Source organism: Lactuca sativa, chromosome 5, assembly GCF_002870075.4.
Source record: "Lactuca sativa cultivar Salinas chromosome 5, Lsat_Salinas_v11, whole genome shotgun sequence".
Classification (NCBI taxonomy): Eukaryota; Viridiplantae; Streptophyta; class Magnoliopsida; order Asterales; family Asteraceae; genus Lactuca; species Lactuca sativa.
The window spans coordinates 248,512,228-248,535,009 of record NC_056627.2 but is presented as its reverse complement, the minus strand read 5'-3'; the positions used below and the strand labels follow the sequence as shown (position 1 = coordinate 248,535,009).

Genomic DNA, 22,782 nt, shown 5'->3' with positions numbered 1-22,782 from the left:
TACGGTTTGGCCACCTCAACATGCAACACACCGACCCTTGTATGTAGTTCGAACCGCACTCCCTCATCCCTCAGCACTCTCCTACCATACTCTTTTGATCTATCTCTTTCTCTCTTAGGCTAAGCTTCTCCTTTGTTGGGTTGTTTAAATTTCTTAAGTGGACTCTTTTGGGGCTACAAAATTTACGCATTGAACAAATATTGTGAGTAATTTTGGGCTTTGTTTTTTGTTTGTTTGTTTTTTTTTAATTTGAATTATTCCTAGTATATTGAACAAAATATGACAAATATTAAAATTTTTGAGCTTATATTTGTTCATCTAAGCGATGAAACAAATCGGTTGTAGAAGTAGTTATAAATTTTTAACGGATTATCCTGTCCCGGTCTGTTAAAAATAATAACATAAAAATTAAAGTCAAAATTAGCCGACGAAGTCTAAACGAAAGTTGTAGAACATAATTTTAGCTACGCGTGCATATAAAGAACGTCAAAAACGGAGCCCGTGTGCAAAAGTTATGGATTTTACAAGATTTGGCACATTTTTTATTTAATTTTCGCATGAATAGTGATAATCCACGTGGCACCTTCTGATTGGTCCGATGCCGTGTCCGCCTCGTTTCCGACGTCGTGACTCACCCTCGCCCGGATCCGACGCGTGTCGCGATGAGTCGTCCGAAGCTGCTTAGTCACCCGGTGACTCCTCGCATCCGAAGACGCCTGTTGCGTCCGAAGCGAGCCACCTGGAGACCTCGCATGCGCGCCATCTGGTCTTCTCGCGAGCTGCCATCTGTCTCGCTGACTCCTCCTTCTTATCAGCGAACCCTCGCATCTCCTCCCTATAAATACAAGGCCTGCAAGCCTTGCCGAGGAATTTTAGAAAATTGCCATTTTTGGCCCCCTTTTCCATATTTTGACTATTTTGACATCCCCCGAAGCCCCGGTGTCAATTTTAACACCCGAAACACGCCCCGAAGTTCCGTGAAGCCCGGAAAATTTATCTTTTTGGTTTTGAAGCTCTACCTTTTTAGAGTCCGGTTTTTAGCTAATTCTCCCGGTTTTCAACAAATAAAGCCATATTTGGAGCCGATATGCTGCTCAAATTACAATTTTAACCCCTGATTATTTTAAGGTGAGTTTAATATATAGGAACAATTGTATGTTATGTGTTATATGTACTACGTGCTTTTCAGCGTTATTATTCCGGGTTATTTTCCCGGGTTATTTTTAATTGCTATTTTTAATAGCAAAGATATACCTTTGACCTTGTGATCAGTGAAAGGACTTAGATTCACAGTGGTACTGGTATGTAGCCTCTGTCCATGTAGAACATGTCTCGTAAGAGAATGACTTCTATTCTATGGCATTGGCAGAAGGTTAGATAGGACTGGTATGTAGCCTCTGACCATGTAGAGCATGACTCCGTAAGAGAATGAACTCTATTCTATGGTATTGGCAAATGGTTAGACAAGGATTTAAGCCTGAAATCTACCAAAATATTAATCCGAAGTTGTATATCTTCTGTGCCGTTTGGGCCAAAAGCTTTATTGATGCATATCAAGCATGGAAATTGTTATGTCTCATTGATCGTAAATCTTTGAATCAAATCTTGAGTTGATATTGAAAGCGTGACATATGATACGCATATGCTATTGTTGTTCTTGTTCCCTTTTGCTTCTGTCATATTGATATATATAAGGCATAAGATTATATTGTATCTATTTATTGAATTCACTAAGCGTTATCGCTTATCCCTCTCAATATTTAACAATTGCAGGTGATGAGTATCCAATATAGTTTTATACTGCTGAAAGATTTAGAATAGTTAATACTATTTCTATGTATTTTAATGTTCATGTATGTATATGAATAGTAGATTCCTGGGTAGATATGAAATGTAATAAAATTTAGTCGGTTTGTATCCAATCTTTTGTAATCACTTTATCAATATAAAATATTGTTTTATAAATATGCATGTAGCATGTTTTGAGGAAGTAACTTAAGAATAATGTTGGAATAGTATGAAAGTTTGGGTCTTTCATAAATACGAAAGTTGGGGTCTTTCAATCATGGTATCAGAGCAATGGTTTAAGTGAGCTAAATATCACGGATTGGTATTTAGACTTAAACTGTTGGAAGCTCAATATATGAGCCGATTCATAATAAGTATATGGATACAAACCATAGGAAATATTTAAGTGGGGGATTGGGTAGTGATAAACCCTAATATTCTAAGATATTAAGTTACTTCAGAATTTTAAGAAAATTAGTTTAAGTGAACTAGAAATTTTGAGAATTTCTAAACTTAAACAAGAATTGTTAAGTGAAGATGATACGATATGTATCTGGTATATTTTAGGTTGAATACCTAATGGAGTCAAGCACTAGAATATTAAGAGGAGACATGCCTTATATTCTAATATGTGCTAAATGATAAATGAATATAGCATGCCTTAAGGTGCTTATCTATAATTGCTATTATTTGAGAAAGCTTAAGGTCTGTTGCCGACCTTGGTTTAGAAAATTTTATGTTCAGAATTTTAAGAATTTTCGTAATAGAATTTTCGAAGTGATAAAGAGACTTATGATAGTTGACATCGATAAGTTTATAAATAAACGATCGCGAGATATCGTAAAATAATAAATATGAATTATTATCGTAATAAGTGTATTAATGCCAATAGAGTGGTAATATACATTTAAAGTATGTTTGATATATAATAACATCTTTGGAAGAAAGATGTGCGTTTGAAACACGTTTGGGTGAGACAAATGTGTTGGTGCGAATCCACGAAGTTGTTTCCACCGTTGTTTAGATTGAAGCAGTGATTGTTTAGAGAGTCAGAATAACCGAAGATGGCGGTCAATACTTCAATAGTATCTCAATTGATGTTGTACAAGATTAGAAGAATTAAATGAAGATCAAAGGAATGGCTAATGAAGGTTTTCAGACTTAATAGGCCAAGACTTTGTGATGTAGTATGTAGTTCGAGTAGTAACCCTATAAAAGATGTTTAGACTTAGTATTTAATAATACTAAGTGATGATTGACTTCTATCCCATCCTTATAGAAGTTCCATTGTGTGTTAAGCCGACTTTAACATACAAGATTGGGATGGTGAATTGAGTCATTTAATGGTAAATGGTTAAGTAACTTACTTGTTTAAGTAAGGTAGAATGCTTAATTGAAGAAGAAATACACCCATAGTATCGTATGAGAAGAGATGGTGTAGTCAGGAATGACAGAGAACCAAGTTGAAGCTAGTAGAGCTTACTGAGATGCAGCTAAGATGCAGACTTCTTAGGATAGACTCCTATGAAGTAGACTTAGGCTTACTCAGATATAAGAATCACGATTTCAAGGAAGAATAATGAAATGAACAAATGTTCATGATGGTTTGCATGAGTTAGAAGATGATGCAGGTAGTAGAAGACCGTTTGTCTCCATGCTGCTAGAGTAAATTTTGGAATAATGTGTCTTGTAGAGTAGACACTACTCGAGAAAGAATTTATATGAAGAAATGGAAGTAAAATTTCTATCGACCTATGGAAAAGTATTAGGATATATTAAAGCGAGCATATGCATGAGAAGAATCCTAGAAGGCGAGTATAGGTAATCCAATATATGTTTGATAAAAACGTGAAAACCCTAGTTGAGTCTAGGAGAAACTGTTGTATGTATTTGTTTGAACACATTCATGTGTGATAAGTTACTTTGTGGAAACTTTTGAATGGTGACTTGGGAACTGCGAGACAATACTTGGGACGAGTATGAGTAGGTGTGAATAGTAGTAGAGGCCTATACTACTGGAAGCACAGGACTCACACTTGGATCAGGAAAAGTCACAAGGTTACCAAGAAGCTAGTAAATGATTTCGTTTTATTCATGTGTGTCGTTACCTTCGTTTCGGTAATGACTAAGAAGATAATTATCGTTCAAATCTTAATGTCATAAAGAATCGAGTCCGATTAGTATAAATCCACGAAAGGAGTTGATTGGTTTAGAGAACCATGTCTCATATAGTGACAAAACTTCAGTAGGAATACTGAAGAAGTAAACGGTCAAGGTAATCGATAGAAATATAACGATATTCATTAAAGAGTTGAGCAATCATTTGCCAGAGATATGACTTGCTATGTGATGTTACTGGCCACAAGAAATGTTTCCGCCCTACTCTTACTAGTCAAATGGCGGGGAGTCAAGTTTCCGTTCAACAATCAAAGAGTACTCCAACTAAAAAGGAGGAGGTGCCAAAAGCTAAAAGATATGTAGGTCCGAAAGCACGAACTAGAGATACGTGGTGCTATTCTTTCTGTTCCAAAGCATCTACGTGTTGATCAAACTCTTTTTGTTTTCGCTATTCTATCAGCTCGATTTATTCGATCTAATTCTAATACAAGAGTTTGGATCGTTATGTGTCTTGTGCGAGATAAAATCAAAGGTCATTAGAATATGACCATTCGAGTTGTTGTTATAGCAAAAGTAAAGACCTTATCTTGGGTTTAGTCTATAAACCAAGAAGGAACAGGAGTCTGCAATGAGAATTAAGTTTTAACTCAAAGATTAGGATCGAAAGCCCAATAGAGAATGATGAGCGGGTGCAGGTTTGAGCACCGCTAGTAATTAATAAGTTTAAAGAGTTTGACAATCGTTTGGCAAACTAAAAGTTAAAATATCATACATTTTAGATTACCACAAAAGAAGTAAGTTAAAACTAGAATATTGTGACTAGTAATTTTCTTATAAACTCTAGATCTACTCACATCTTATTTGAATTCAATACCTCAGATTCTTTCGTGCCTTATAAATTCGCATATTCTTTTCAAATTGCTTGTTACGCAATTGTCCAATCATTTCATATAGATAACATAGGAAATGTATCATTACTTGCTAATAAAGCCTATAGAGTTGGTATTATAGGAATTGAAAGTTATAATCTTCCTGCTAACCTAATTCCTATCTTTGATATTATTCTCGACATGGATTGGTTGTTAAAGAACCACGCAGAGCTCTTGTGCTACAAAGAGATGATATGCATCCCTATCGAAAGGGAAGATTCCATTTATGTCTACGGTGAAAATAATAAAGTTCTTTCTTAGAAACTCGTAAATTATGTCGAAGGGATATTCTACTTATCCGTCTTATACAGTTAATACCTTGAAAGAGGAGAAGAAAACTGTGAATGATAATCTTTGGATAATTATCGACCAGCTGATGAAGAGTGCATATATTCTCGCCACACGTGAAACGACTCCATTGGAGAAATACGCGTAAGTTACTTAGATGAAATCATCGCGAGACATGGTGTGCCACTAAAGATTTTTTTTCCGATCGTGATACTCGCTTCACTTCTCACTTTTGGGTGAGTATGAAGAGTGAATTGGGATCTCGAATTACTCCAACACAACTTATCATCCTCAGAAAAATAATCAGAAGAAGAGAGCAATCCAAATAGTAGAAAATATACTGAAGGTATATAAAGTACTATATGAGCATAAATGTCATACTCAAATATGTTGGTGTGACGTAGGACAGAAGATCTTTGGAGGATCTGAAATGATTCAAGACATCACTGACAAGATACAAATTTTCCGAGAAAGAATGAAAGCGGCCTAGGATCGACAAATGTCCTATGCAGAAAAGAGGAGACGACCCGTAGAATTCCGGGTGGATGATTTAGTAATACTGAAGGTATTTCATGAAAAGGCGTTATTCTACTTTGGAAGAAAGAACAGTTAGTAAGCAAGTTTACTACTTAGAATTGCCTGAAGATTTGAAAGATATTCATGAAGTGTTTCATGTGAGCTATCTGTGTAAAGGTTAAGCATATATGATGAAATGGTTCTATTATCCGAGGTGAAACTAGATAATAAGTTAAGTAGAAGAGATCGTAAATGAAAGAACGACTAATCTACATAATAAAGATGTAGAGTTGGTGATTTTCATATAGAAACACCGTCGAGGCTCAAATTATACTTGGGAAAAGTAAGAATGAAATAAGAGTGAAGTATCCCTAATTGTTTTAATCGTTATGATTTCGGGGACGAAATCCTCAAAAGGAGGAGGTATTTGTAACATACACATTCTGAAATTATGTATTGTTATTATTAAAAGTGAACAAAATTAAGTGTTGAGTTCTAACAGATAGTTTTTACTAGAAATGAAGTAAAACTATGTTTAGAATCACTCATAAAATATTAGAAGTCTTATGAAATTCCAATTAATAGTCAAATAGTGAAATATAGCGAAAATATAAAATTTGGAATAAGTAAAATTTTTATATTGAAAGTTGTAGAAAATCTCATTAGAAACATTTAGGCGAAAACCTAGTCGAAATCCGAGTTATAACGAAGAAGTTATGACCAAACGAAGATCCGTGATAAATCCGGAAAATACTTTGTCGCGTAAAAATTTAGTTTTCGATAAACTAATTTTTAGCCTTAGCGATGTAAATGAAAGTTGTAGAACTCGTGAAAATAATCAACTTTCATATAAAGAACGTCAAAATCTGACTTCGTATGAGGAAGTTATGATTTTTCGAAGTTTCAGCTTAGCAGTAGACAGCTAAAAACTCGAATTTTAGATCGAGTGATTTTTAGCGGACACAACCTAAACGAGAATTGAAGGTCTCGTCATTTGTAGTACAACGGTAAAAAGTCTGACGAAAACGGATATCGGATGAAGAAGTTATAAATTTTTAACGGATTATCCTGTCCCGGTCTGTTAAAAATAATAATATAAAAATTAAAGTCAAAATTAGCCGACGAAGTCTAAACGAAAGTTGTAGAACATAATTTTAGCTACGCTTGCATATAAAGAACGTCAAAAACGGAGCCCGTGTGCAAAAGTTATGGATTTTACAAGATTTGGCACATTTTTTATTTAATTTTCGCATGAATAGTGATAATCCACGTGGCACCTTCTGATTGGTCCGATGCCGTTTCCGCCTCGTTTCCGACGTCGTGACTCACCCTCGCCCGGATCCGACGCGTGTCGCGATGAGTCGTCCGAAGCTGCTTAGTCACCCGGTGACTCCTCGCATCCGAAGACGCCTGTTGCGTCCGAAGCGAGCCACCTGGAGACCTCGCATGCGCGCCATCTGGTCTTCTCGCGAGCTGCCATCTGTCTCGCTGACTCCTCCTTCTTATCAGCGAACCCTCGCATCTCCTCCCTATAAATACAAGGCCTGCAAGCCTTGCCGAGGAATTTTAGAAAATTGCCATTTTTGGCCCCCTTTTCCATATTTTGACTATTTTGACATCCCCCGAAGCCCCGGTGTCAATTTTAACACCCGAAACACGCCCCGAAGTTCCGTGAAGCCCGGAAAATTTATCTTTTCGGTTTTGAAGCTCTACCTTTTTAGAGTCCGGTTTTTAGCTAATTCTCCCGGTTTTCAACAAATAAAGCCATATTTGGAGCCGATATGCTGCTCAAATTACAATTTTAACCCCCGATTATTTTAAGGTGAGTTTAATATATAGGAACAATTGTATGTCAGTGAAAGGACTTAGATTCACAGTGGTACCGGTATGTAGCCTCTGGCCATGTAGAACATGTCTCGTAAGAGAATGACTTCTATTCTATGGCATTGGCAGAAGGTTAGATAGGACTGGTATGTAGCCTCTGACCATGTAGAGCATGACTCCGTAAGAGAATGAACTCTATTCTATGGTATTGGCAAATGGTTAGACAAGGCTTTAAGCCTGAAATCTACCAAAATGTTAATCCGAAGTTGTATATCTTCTGTGCCGTTTGGGCCAAAAGCTTTATTGATGCATATCAAGCATGGAAATTGTTATGTCTCATTGATCGTAAATCTTTGAATCAAATCTTGAGTTGATATTGAAAGCGTGACATATGATACGCATATGCTATTGTTGATCTTGTTCCCTTTTGCTTCTGTCATATTGATATATATATATATATATATATATATATATATATATATATATATATATATATATATATATATATATATATATATATATATATATAAGGCATAAGATTATATTGTATCTATTTATTGAATTCACTAAACGTTATCGTTTATTCCTCTCAATATTTAACAATTGCAGGTGATAAGTATCCAATATAGTTTTATACTGCTGAAAGATTTAGAATAGTTAATACTATTTCTATGTATTTTAATGTTCATGTATGTATATGAATAGTAGATTCCTGGGTAGATATGAAATGTAATAAAACTTAGTCGGTTTGTATCCAATCTTTTGTAATCACTTTATCAATATAAAATATTGTTTTATAAATATGCATGTAGCATGTTTTGAGGAAGTAACTTAGGAATAATGTTGGAATAGTATGAAAGTTTGGGTCTTTCATAAATACGAAAGTTGGGGTCTTTCAAGGTTTATGTTTTTTTATCAAAAATAAATTGTTTTATAAAATTACAAAAAAAATGTTTGTCATAGTTCTGACACCTGGGGTGTGGCAAAGCCATACTTTGTGTGGTAAAATTAACATCATACCTATATGACGTCTACATGGAAGAAGAGAAAATATGATTCTTGATTATTGTTTACCACATATTTCAGTCTAAAAGAAACTTGATTCATTATATTACTTACTCTTTAGGAATACACATAAAAGAATTTCTATTGGACTTTTTTTTAATTAACAAGTTGATATTTATATTTATGCTTATATTTTTAAGTAGTAAGGTTTATGTTTTTTATTAAAAATAAATTGTTTTATAAAATTAAAAAAAAAAATGTTTGTCATAGTTACCACACCAATGTGTGGCAAAGCCATATTTTATATCCCTACTTGACAAAGAGAAAATATGGTTCTTATGATACCTATAGTCTAAAAGAAACTTGATTCAATATATTACTATTTAGGAATGTAATGCTCCACATAAAAGAATTTATATTAGTATGTTTGGCCTTGAAAAGGGGAACACGCTGATACTTTAAGGGAAAATGAATTATAAGCCCAACGAAGTTTCCAAACCGTTCAAAAAACCCCAATTATGTTTTGTCTGTTCAAAAAAACCCAATGAACTTAAGATTTTCTCTAAAAAGCCCAACTAACTTACACTTCTCATTTATGGTCAACCGGCTAATGAAAGTCAACGAATGACATGGCTTATGACGTGTAATTAAATATCAGAAAATGACTTATAAGACCAACGAAGTTTCAAAACTGTTCACAAAACCCCAATCATGTTTTGTTGGTTGAAAAAAACCCAACGAACTTATGCTTTTGTTTAATTCTCATTAGAGGCAACCAGATTCATTTGGTATACAACTAGTTGGCAAATGACATGACATTATATTTAATGACATGGAATAAAGAGATTAGAATTGCCCTTTATATATCGATTTAGCCCTAAACGTTTTTTTCTGGATGATCCTCCGTTCTAGATGTCCAAATCCAAGAAGAGCGTCTACATCCACAAGGGTTTTCATCATCAAATATCTTCTTTGTAGATATTGAGTTGGACATCAACGATTGAGAGGAAGAATAAGAAGTAGCTATTACAAGAGTTCGAACACAAACACCGTTTGTTTTTCTCTTCTCGAAACCCTAAATCGATATATAAAGCGTATTTCTAATCTATTTATTTCATGATATTAAACATAATGTCATGTCATTTGCCAACTAGTTGTATACATAATGAATCTGGTTGCCTCTAATGAGAATTGAAAAAAAGCGTAAGTTCGTTGGGTTTTTTTCAACAAACAAAACATGATTGGGGTTTTTTGAACAGATTTGAAACTCCGTTGGTCTTACAAGTCATTTTCCGATATTTAATTACACGTCATAAGCCATGTCATTCGTTGACTTTTATTAGCCGGTTGACCCTAAATGAGAAGTGAACAAAGTGTAAGTTAGTTGGGCTTTTTTAGACCAAATGTTAGTTCGTTGAGTTTTCTTGAACAGACAAAACATAATTGAGTTTTTTGAACAGTTTGAAAACTTCGTTGGGTTTATAAGTCATTTTCCCATACTTTAATACAAACTACCCATACTAGTAACTACAAAGACCAAAGAGCTTGTAACTTGACTCCCAGTTTGGGCTTGGCTTAGTCCACGAATCTGAGAAGTTTTTTATATATATCTCTTAGAGAGAGAGAGGAGGGAGTCATTCTCTTCCAACTCACTCAACCCATTCAGTTTTTTTTCTTTTTTTTATTTTTATTTTTATTTTTATTTCATCTTTCTCAACCCATAATACACGAAAAACTATTTTTTTCAACCAACTGAACCCCACTCAATTAATAAAAGACAAAAAAAAAACTAAGATACAAGTCTTAATTAGTAATAGAGCTACCAGTGGTACCTCCAAGATACAACTCCCTCTTCAATGGGTTGGGAATGGTGAGTTGTTTAATTGGTTTCACTAATCCGCTTCATCTTCTCTCATCCTTTACCATGTGTTTAAAGACTTATACCTTAGTTGTTTTGTATTTTTTTAATTGAGTGAGTTGAGTGGGTTGAGAAATATATGATTTCTGTGTGTTGTGGGTTGGAAAAATGAAGAAAAAAGAGAGAAAAAAAAAACTGATGTGACAGTAGGTTCAGTGGGTTAGGAGGGAATGACTCTCTCCTCCTGTCCCAATCCACCCAACCCACTTTCACATCAGTTTTTTCGTATATTTTTTCTTCATCTTACTCAACCCACAACACACGGAAATCCTATCTATCTCAACCCACTCAATTAAAAAAAACAACTAAGGTACAAGTCTTAAAACACATGATATAAGAGAAAATGAGAGAGATGATGAAGTGAGTTAGTGAAACCAATTAAATAATCTGCTGAAGAGGGAGTGGTGCCGGCGATAAGTCTATTGCTAATTAAGATTTTACCTTGATTGTTTTGTATTTTTTTTTAATTGAATGAGTTGAGTGGGTTGAAAAAGATTGGGTTTTTATGTGTTGTGTGTTGAAAAAGATAAAGAAAAATGAAAGAGAAAAACTGATGTGACAGTGGGTTTAGTGGGTTGGTAGAGAATGACTCTCTCCTCCCTTACAAGTATGATAAAATATATAAAAATCACTATATCTTGATTAATTTTATGGTATGTTAATTTCATAGTCACTAAATAATTTTATGAGCGTGTTTGACACAGAGCTTTTGGAAGTGTTTGAGAACTTTTAGCTTTTGACAAAACGCTCCAGTTTAAACAAAAAGTTTTGTTTGACTGTACGAGCGTTTAGCTTTTAGTTTAAACATAACGCTTCAATTCTAAAAGCTACTCCATGTAGCGTTTAACAAAACGCTACTGAGATTTTGAAATTAATTTCCATAATTACCCTTTAAAATATATTTATATATTTATTTATTTTTAATTAATTGTTCTTTTATGTAATTTTATATATTTCAAAAGCTTCCAGTTACTTTTGTCAAACATTCACATAACAAATAAAAGCTACAGCTTTCTGCTACCAGTTACCCGCTACACACTACTAGGTACCCGATACCAGTTAACCACTACTCACTTTCAACTAACAGCTAATTTTGCCAAACACACCCCATATATCGACTATTTTGACCAGCTATATTAAAATTATCACATCAAAATATAAAGATTTAAACGAAATATTCAATATCAAGGTTTACTATGATAAACTTTAACATGCGACATGTTATAGCATCTTAAAAGTGGCCGAAAAAGAAAAATTATAAAAATGAAGTGGTTTTCATTAGCGAAATTAAACTCACAAATTATTAAATTATAGTAGTTTTTAGATAATTCGCCCTAAAAATAAGTTATATTGTATGGTTTATGCTTATAAAATGAAAGGCCACAAGCACATATAGAAAAGTACATCCAAGATCATGTTTACTATTAAAATAATACCATAAACAAATGAAAATTGGCGAAAAAAATAGACGTATTGTGATAACATGATAAAGCACACCACAAAAATCTGACACGTGGCAGATATCTCATCCTCAAGACACACTATTTCCACAAGCCCTCCTTGCTATCCTCATTCTCACTACTTCTACTCCCTTCCATCTCTCCCTCTGTCTCTCCGAACCACAACCACCACCACAATGGCAGCAGCAACCGCATCTCTTACCGGCACCATGGCCAGCACATCCTTCCTCCGCCGCCAACAGCCCACCACCGCCATCCGTTCTCTCTCCACCTCCAACAAAACAGCAGCCCTCTTCGGACTCAAATCCAGCACCGGCATCCGTAACCGCGGCGGAGTTACCATGATGGCCACATACAAGGTCACCCTCGTGACCCCGGAAGGAACCCAGGAGTTCGAGTGCCCTGATGACGTGTACATCCTTGACCACGCCATGGAGGAAGTCGGTATCGATCTGCCATACTCATGCAGGGCTGGGTCTTGCTCATCATGCGCCGGGAAAGTGGTCTCCGGCAGTCTGGACCAATCAGACGGCAGCTTCCTCGACGACGACCAGTTGGAGGAAGGGTGGGTGCTCACCTGTGTGGCTTATCCGACCTCTGACGTCACCATCGAGACCCACAAGGAGGAGGAGCTCACTGGCTAATTTTTTTATATGATTTGTTTTGATTAATAAATTTGGAAGTGGTGGTTGTGTTTCAAAAAGAAGATGTTATGTCTTTAAATTTAAGTAAACTTCGATAAAATGTCAAATTTTGTTATATTTTATATAACTTTTGTTGTATTTTAATCTTATATAGAATCGCTGGTTACAGGAACTATCTAGTATTCTAGTCCCTTGAATGTGTACTAAAATATTCAGATTTTTTATTATTATTATTATTATCATGATAAAGAATAACTTAGAGACCTAGGAGTCGGACTATCTATGATCCACGATTATGCACGTATCTTCTGTTAAAAGCAGCGGCTATAGAAACAAGAAGAAAAATGTTAAAGATTATTAATTACTTTTTAAAAAATAGTAAAAAATTAACATAATAACCAAAATAGCCACTAATTCAAAATGGTGAAACCGTGATGTCGTATGCAAAAATGGTTATGTTAATATTTTACTATATTTTAGAAAGTGGTTAATGAAACTAAAGATATTTGTTCTTTTATATATACATAATGGAGTATTTTTAATTTTATATATGTTATACACAATAATATTGCTCAACATTTTTATTAATTCTTTCATTGCTTGTTACTATTGAGATATTAATGGAATTGCATCTTATTTTTATGAGGGATAAAGGTACCTTCCGTGCTTCCATACCAAAGACGTTTAATAGTATTGTTGATGATTTTAATAAACGGTTAGTTTGGTAGACGACATTGCAACACCCAACATCTAATTACTATAAGGGTTAACATAACAAAAAGTATATTATTTGCAATTATAACAAGTTCAATGCCGATATTAGGTCCAACTATACATACATAAATGGAAACTTCACATTGGAGGTTACCAAAACCAATTATAAGCCATAGAGAAGCCATACAACATATAGCCCTAGCGTAGGGATGAGATTTAGAACCGGAAAACCGGACCGGAACCGGAACCGGACCTGTTAGAACCGGAATATATAGAACCGGGTCCGGTTCCGGGTTTAAAAATTGGCTTTATCCGGGTTCCGGGTAATCCGGGTTTGGGTCCATTGGGTCCGGGTAAACCGGGTCTAAAATCCGGAACCGGTTTTTGAAACCGGAACCACTTTTAGGACCGGAAACACTTTTTGTGAAACGTTTACAAGATGCATATCTTATTCGTTTCAACTCCAATTGACATACGGTTTTTTCCAACATGTAGTTTAGAGTTTCTACATGATTCTAGACTATAAATTTTTCATTTTTAGTTTTATATTCATTGACTTACAGTCCTCAAAAGTTGAGATACCAAAGCTAAAAGTTTTTAGTTTTTTTTGTATTTGGTGAAAGTTTTAAAACATGCATATCTACTTCGTTTGAAGTCGGATTGACGTGTGGTTTTTTCCAACTTCTAGTTTATAGTTTGTACATGAGTTTAGGCTATAAGTTTGTCATTTTTGGTTTAACATTCAATGATTTACAGTCCTCCGAAGTCGGGATATCAAAACTGAAAATTTTCAACTTTTCAGCTATTTGTTTTTGTACTTTGTATTATGTGAAAATATTAACACAAGTATATCTCATTCGTTTAAATTCGGATTGACAAGCGGGTTTTTCCAGAGTGTATTTTAGAGTTTGTACATGATTTTAGACTCTAATTTTGTTAATTGTGGTTTCGTATTCAATAAGTTACAGCCCCCCAAAGTGGGGATATCAATATAAAAATTTTCAAAGTTCAACCCACTAAGTTGTAAGTAATTACCAAAAAATTCCGGTTTTTTCAGGTTTTCCGGGTCTAAACCCACTTTATCCGGTTCCAACCTACCCACTTTGATGTTTCCGGGTTTTTCGGTTCTAGACCCACTTTACCCGGAACCATACCCGGAACCGAACCGGAACCGGTTCCTATATACCGGTCCGGTTTCTGATTCTATAAAATCCCGTTAATCGGTTCCGGGTTTTCCGGGTCCGGGTCCATCGGGTCCGGGTTTGGACCCACTTTCATCCCTACCCTAGCGAAGCTATACAGCATACAAAAAACTATAAACCAAAAATAGTGCATCAAGGATTTTTTTTAGGGATGAGCAAAAACATAACTGAATAAAAGAATCAAAAGAAACCGGAACTATAACACCTTAATTTTCAAATATCAATTAAATGAAAAATAATCGTTTCAACATCTCAAGACCAATTCTAAACTTACTTATTGACCAAATCACAGCCGAAGCAAAATGAAATAAAAGAAAATATTCAATTGAACAACTTCGGGTGTTATGTCTTTGTCGAATTCCTCTGTCCTCTTCTGGATCAATCTTTCTCCTTGGACTTTTCTTTGTCACATGCTAAATAGTTTCCTGGGTTGCACACATTTAAAGTTTCTAAATAGGTAAGCGTATGGCCTAGTGAGTTCGTGTTACACATACATATTCCTCACTTAAAAAAAAACAAAAGGTCTTATCATATAGTTTCGATAAATCATATAACAAAACATATCACCTGATGACATAATTTAGGGGAACGGTTAATTATCCAGAGAAAGAATCAAAGATTAATTTCCTTTCTCCTTGAGATAAATCATCATCCATTGTACTCAAGTATTTTAAATATCCAAGGAAATGAGTATGATTCTCAATTCCGATCCCCAGCCAATCACACTCGTCCGTCATGCTCATGACGATTAAACACCCACCCATTCTCGTTAAACATGTCATCCAAAAACACACACAAATAGATAACAAATTTAAAATAACATTTGCATGCAACCATACTTATCATAAAACATACTGTCAGTAAATAAATAAAAATCGCATAATAAACGCATGATAAACATTTATGTACGACCAACCACAAAACACGAAATACTCACATCATTGTAGTTGTGTCTTAACTGAAGCTTACCACGATATCCGCAACCCTACATTCCACCAACAATATTTTCTAAGTCTATAATCCTATAAAAATATCATACTCACCTTTTTTTTGGCTCAACCATCCATATGTCTCATGGTCATCTAATAATTATTGAATTACGTTAATTACAATGTTCGTAACAATTTTAGTAAAATATTATATTTTTTTTATTGTAGAAATTCCAATATTAATAATGTTTGACTCTTAAAATTTATACTCATAGTCAATATATTTAACCCTTTAAAATACAAAAGTTTTAAAAAAGTTAACAATAATAAACACTATCAAGTTATTAAAACTTTAGGACCGTTTTGGCGATTCACATCTCCCATTACGTATCATACTTAAAATGAAATTTGAATCGTCAATGTATTGATAGTGTAAGGACCATTTATGTACCTTGAATATTATATTCAAAAGAAACATTATACAAGGACACAAGTTGAAATTGTCTAGCTCTATTAATAAAAATATAAACAGATTACCAAACTTTAGGGATTAAATAGTAAATTCGAGGTTTCCAAAATTAAGCTAGGCGCAGGACAACGATGGTTTTTTTTTTTGGTACTTTTACTGGCATCTTTTTTTTAAAAAAAAGGTTATGTTAACAAGGCTTGTCGAAAAAATTCGAAATCCGTTCTATCTATCCGATCCATTCCGAATTTGGGTAGAGTGGGTCATGTAGAATGGGTAACGGGTATCAATATTCGGGTAATAAGTTAACCCGATAATAATATAGGTCGAGTTTTAGGTATGAATATTTATTTTCAGGTATACCCGAATTCGTTTTTTAAATAATATCAAATATATAATGCAATCACGTATGTATACTTCAAATAAAACAAAACTCTTCGTTTCCTTTTATGAACGACGGCTCGACAGTCAATACAAACTTGCAAAGGGAATACGACGCTGAAGCTGAAGTCCTGAACCGTCATCACAATTCTCAGTTTCTCTCTATCGCACGTAATGGAATTAAAAAGTGCATAACATATTATAACGATTTTTATTGTTATTATAGATGTACTTGTTAATTGTATTAAGTATTTTTCTACCCAATTCTTTATTTAACCAACCAACATGTAAAAAAATATCAATAAATGTCATTTAAGAAATTTTCGGGTATACCCGATAATTACCCGACCCGACCTCAAACCCGAATACCCGAAACCCGAAAACCCCAAATTACAATATAGGTCGGGTTTCGGGTATTATTTTCTTAAGGAAATACCTGTTCTACCCGAAACCTAGAAATTTTACCCGTTCGACACCCTTATGTTAACCCATAGAATAAAAAGACCCGGATTACATTCTTCTATACCCCATTTTTTTTTCTATTTCTGCCATTTTTGAACTAATAAAGCTCAAATATTACCGAACATTATGTTAAATCATTATAAAAAAATCATCATTATTTTTTTCCATTTCTTACTAAACCATTATAAAAAAATTACCATTATTTTTCTCCATCTCTAAATATTATTAAAAGAGAACCCTTAATTCACCAATGAAGCAATCATGATCCTTGATTGTATTTTAATCATATGATTTACACCCTTAGATCAAATTGTTAACATCATCTTCTCCAAATATAATTCAAACATTTAATTATAGGATCTTTAAATTTAGCAACTAAATTTCAATCACAATTACATTTAATTATAGAATCTTTAATTATAGAATATATCATACTTTCTAAAATATATTTCACAATTCGAGCACAATTACATTTAATTATAGAATCTTTAAAATCAGCAATTATGTTATCAATTGAAGCATATCATTCTATTTATATATTAGGTATCGGTTTCTCCATAAATCTTGTCAAAAACATGAATAGTCGCCCCATATTTCTCCTCTATTTTTTCTCTTAAACCATAATTCCTTAAGTCTCTTCGTCCTCATGTCAACGGTTGTGCTTCAATTGATGCTTTGTGTGTTCATAACAGAATGTAGCACCATAAGTTGGTTCCTTTTTGCTCATGTATTCTTAGAATTTACGTATTGCTTCTTCTTTGCATCTCCAATTATCACACCTCTGTTTTGGCTTCACACAAATCTCTACAAACTGAAGCAAGCATCTCCATCTTTTGACGATCTATGCCATCATTTACTCTAATTAATATTGTTCATAATTTAACTCCCTTATTTATAGTTTTTGGCTTCAAAATTCAAACATGTTCAGTTTTTTCTTTTTTAAAAAACTCATTAAATGAACATATCAATAATTTTGTTATCTTTAATATATATTAAAACAATTTGGGCCATTGATTGTATTTCAATCCTATGTTTTCCACCCTTAGATCAAATTGATGATATCATCTTCTTCAAATTAAATATATTTAATTCCAATAAAAGATTTCTAATTGTCAAACAAAATTAACTTAAATCTATTGAAATGGAATGTATTTAATTCTAATAAAAGTTTCTCATATTTTAAATCTTGAATTTCCGGTTATAAAGGTTTTAAAATGGTCAACATTAAAAACATATTACAAAAAATATTTCAATTAAGGCAATAAATATCAACCATTAATATAAATTTGTTTATATTAGTAAACCATTAATATAAAATCCATTTTTATTAGGAAACCATTAATACCAAAAATCAGATTCAAATTATGACATACATATACAATTCATCTTTGAATCTGTGGCTCACACTTATTTCTAATCGTTGCTTTGCTTCAAACCTTCTCCTACAATATCATTCTTATTGTTTATAACTTCCATCATCATTATCTGCTTCAAACCTTCGTTGTTGTGCACTAGAAGGTTAGTCGCTTCTTTCGTTTAATTAATAAAGATATATTTTTTTAGTGTTTGAATGTAAATTAATATCTTAATATGATGGTTGAATCACAACATTTCTAACTTTAAATTGAAATCATAACTAAAGGTTATTGATATTGTTAGATGATTTTTTTTAAATGTTAAGTATGATTTGAATGTTTAGGGGCAGAAAGGTAAATTTATTTGTGATAGAATAAAGATGGAAGATTCGAATTTACCTTTTGAAGGTATCAATAAACTCCTAAATTTATGTGATTTATTTTAATTTAATAGCAAATTAAATGCAGGAAACCTTTAAGTAAGGAAACGTAAGGGCAAAAGGGTAATTTGACTTAAGAAACTATAAAAAGCATTGGGATGGAAAAGCATATCAACAATAGATATTAAGATGACACGTATACTAAAATGATTCTTTTAGCATGATACTTCCATTTTTTATCCGAAGTCTAAATCATTAATTTAGTATGGACTATGTTCATCAAAAGGGTAAATTGGTAATTTAATTTAAAAATGGATCAAATCGGTTGTTGCTACTATTTATGTTTGTTTGATTATCTCAACTTGGTTATTGTTTCTGACTTTATTGTCGAATATAATAACTTCATATTATACTATTTTTAGGAATGTATGTTTTAAGTACATTGTTATACCATTTTTAACAGTAACATGTTGTGATTTTTTCGTGTTGTAAATGTCTTTTAATTTATCTTTTATTCACTATTAATGGGATGGATTTTATAAACAATTTAATCCATAAAGGGTTAAACTATAACTATTCTAATTCGTATATGTTTCTGTACAGTAAATACAACCTTTCAAAGATTGTTTTCCATGACTAACAAAATTATGTTTCTATTTTTGAAATCTCATAAAACATTACATAAGGTTATTTTGGTTTAACATATTACATCATTCAGTCTAGATTAAGTCAAACAAAACAACAATGTACAACTTTTCATATTAAATGCTTAATCTACTAACTTGGACTTAATCCTCAACAACCATTATAAACTGAAATAGCTATGTGATTTTTTTTACAAATTATAGCAACATACTTACCATGAAATAAGAACTTTTAATGTAAACTACAACTTTTTTTATCGGTAACAACAATATACCACACTTAATATCAACATCCTTGCATACCGGTTTCTCTAGATATTAATACATGAACCATATCAAAAGCGGGCTAAGAAGTTAGAATCTAAATTAGGAATGATCTTATTTGTTTAAATATCAAATTTACGGTATTATAGACAAAGTTTTTATTTGATTCTTAAATTTTCTATGTGGTTGTATTTATATGGTAGAATCAAATTGCATAATTACAATTAAATTTTTTCAATTAAACTTTGTATGTAAGTATGAAACAACAATAAATATATTTTTGAAGGAAGATTGTTCAAAATAATTTGCATAATCTAAATACATGTTAGTTTAGTTCATTTCCTATACTTTTCTTATATAACATTGGATTTTTTTGTCATGTTACATTCAAAAGATGGGTTATTAGAACATGCACCTTAGGTGTTTGACAAAATGTTAAAAAGAATCTAACACAAGTTCTCTACACTAATCTTACAACCAGGTATAAATTTTGCTTTTTTTTTTTATAGATTTATTAGCATCATGTGTTTTTAATGTTTGCAACTTTGTTGTGTTACGTGTTTTTTTGTCTCGTCCTCAAGTTTTTCTATCTCCGACAAGGCTTTATTTTTTATATTTATTGTAAACTATAGATTCAATCTATTGCACTTTGTTATGACTTTTATCAGTGTGATGTGATTCTAATAAATTGTCCATTTCTTGGTCTTTAAGAAAAAGATGTTCTAACTTGATTACCATCTACGACTGTAATATTTTTTTGTTGATTAAGCAATCTATGATTTGGCTATGATGGGTTTTACGGATTATGTTTGGACTGATAATTGTTCCTGTCATCAAAAAAATACATCCAACAAAAAGTGAAAGACGATTTTTTATATTAATACCCTCGTCTAACTTTAAAGGATATTTTTTCAACTTTGATGACATGTAACAGAGTTTTGGCTGAAATTTTCAATTTTATTGTCATATAACAGGTTATGACTTAAATAATGATGTTGGGTATTTGGGCAATCAGGTTCTCTTCGGTTTTAAAATTATTCTGTAGAAAATGGTCCAATTTTGTATTATTGATATCACAAAAGTTTAATAGTTTCTTGTCTATATTTGTTTTTTTAGGGATAATTTCATTTATATCCTTAGAAACTTTAAATATTACATATATATATATATATATATATATATATATATATATATATATATATATATATATCCTTATAAATTTTAAAATTACATATATATCCGCCTCAAGCTATAAAACTCACATATATATCCAAACTCATATTTAATTAGCTTTAAATTTTTTTAGTATTAAAAAATCTTATTTTGAAATCAAAATTTCATTCAATTGTACTAATATGCCCTCTTCAAATTAAACTTTAACATTAAACCAATTTAATTATAATTAAACCTAACTAAATATTACAAAAACTTCATGCCGCCATTTCTTCCTTGTCGAAGCTATGATTTCAATTGTTGCCTATGCCCAATTATCCTTTTCTCTTCTTGATTCTGCTAATCGTTGGAACAATTCGTTAATCTTATATATTATTATTGACTTTTTACTAAATGAAATTATAATATAAAAATGAGAAAGTATCATCGAAAGTAAAGTCAGTAGATCACACAAGAGATCCTCATAAAAGTCATAGTGCTTACGAGATTGGGGTTATGATATTTATTCAACGTTAATTGGCCAAGTAACATTCCATGGACCCAACATTTGTTTCACGTTAAGTGGCTTCATCATTCTCGAAAGAATTCTTTTTGGTTTTCATTTCTAACAATGCTCGCATATAATAAGTTTAGCCATTTCAAAATTAGGTTTAGCCGATTCACATTCTGCAAGTAGTTGCTTTTAAATTGGTTTAATGCTAATTTTTAATTTGAAAAGGGCATTTTAGTATAATCATATGGATTTTTGAATTTTAGATATGTTTTTAATATTAAATTAATTTAAACCTAATTAAATTATGTGTTTGGATATGAATGTGAGTTTTATAGTTTCATACGGATATATGCGTAAATTTTAAATTTCCAAGGATATAGATGTAATATTTAAAGTTTCCAAGGATATAAATGAAATTATCCCTTTTTTGTAAATGTTAAATCTTGATTTAATGAATGTAAGTCAACAGGTAGTAAAGGTGCAAGAACAACAAAGTATTAAATATGAGATGATCATGCCTATGTCAAACCAAAATAAAATTCGAAAGTAATAAATGTTAAATTCGAAAGATAGATACTTGTAATGCATAATACATATTATAATTCCCAAATAAATAACCAAAAACTAACCTCATCGCCAAATAAATTACATTTTATCTAACATCAATAAATTATGATTATACTGTCTTGATTTTTAATTATACATTATAAAGAATCGGTTAATATATAGTCAGTATTCTTATATTCGTATGAGTTTTGAACTACAAAAACTTTATTCAAATAATAAAAATGAAATGGAATATATACGATGGTAATAATACAAAAATAACCTTCAAATTTGGTCTGATACAAAAAAATAGTCTACAACTTATTTCTAAAAGCAACAAGAAATAACAATGAACTTTTAAAAAGGAATGAGAAATTGAAGCGAACTTTTCAAAACCATCAAGAATGTATAATATAGGATGATAATAATGCTGAAAAACACTGAGTTTGGTCTGATGCAAAAAAATTAATTTTATATGAAAGTAGGATTGCAGTAATACTAAAAGAATCTATATGTTTTTTATCTAATGCAAAAATGATCGAAATATACTTCTAAATCGGCAAGAAATAGAAATAAATTTTAATTCATCTTTAAATAACCATTTAATAGCTATATGTAAAAGATATGAATACTCAACAGTTAAGACCATAGACCTTACACAAACGTCTGCAAATGTCTTGAAGTAAACATTCATTTTTTCATTATTTTATCATTATCATAAAAATTAATAAAAAACCGACATCATCATGTGTTTATTGTTTAATTCGTCTCATAATAACAAGTAATTTGTGTGTCAATTATGTATTTTTAACATTTTCAATGAGTCACGGGCAAAATCTAAATCGAGCAAACATAACTGTTTTTATATTTATTTGTTAGAGTTTCTTTTGTATTTAATATTGTGGGGGGTTTATGTGGTTCATTTCGAATAAACATTAATACGTTTCTAATTTTGAAATAAACAATTATATTTTTCAATATAACCATGAAATAACAATGTATTTTGAAAGTACATTGTCAAATGTTGGATTATACTTGCGTAAACCTGTTTTTGCGCATGGTCAACTATATGTAACTATTTTTCATGTCACAAGTAAAAAATGTTTGAAGATACTTTGTTACGAGAAAGGTCGTTCAACTAATCAAACAAAAAAATGTTCACAAAGAGGTCATTCAACGACTATATATATTTACTGATTTCAGTGTATTTTCTACACATTTCAATAATACCAATAACCCTGATTTTTTATAATTATTCTGTAATATCTATATACATTTATATT

General features: G+C 32.1%; 1 protein-coding gene across 1 annotated transcript; it reads left to right on the top strand.

Annotated features, from left to right (window-relative positions):
• The first annotated feature begins 11,945 nt into the window (after positions 1–11,945).
• Positions 11,946–12,662, top strand: LOC111877993 (ferredoxin). Its single transcript, XM_023874495.3, has one exon. It carries the CDS (start codon positions 12,023–12,025, stop codon positions 12,488–12,490), a length of 468 nt encoding a protein of 155 aa, XP_023730263.1. The 5' UTR covers positions 11,946–12,022; the 3' UTR covers positions 12,491–12,662.
• The last annotated feature ends 10,120 nt before the right edge of the window (positions 12,663–22,782 follow it).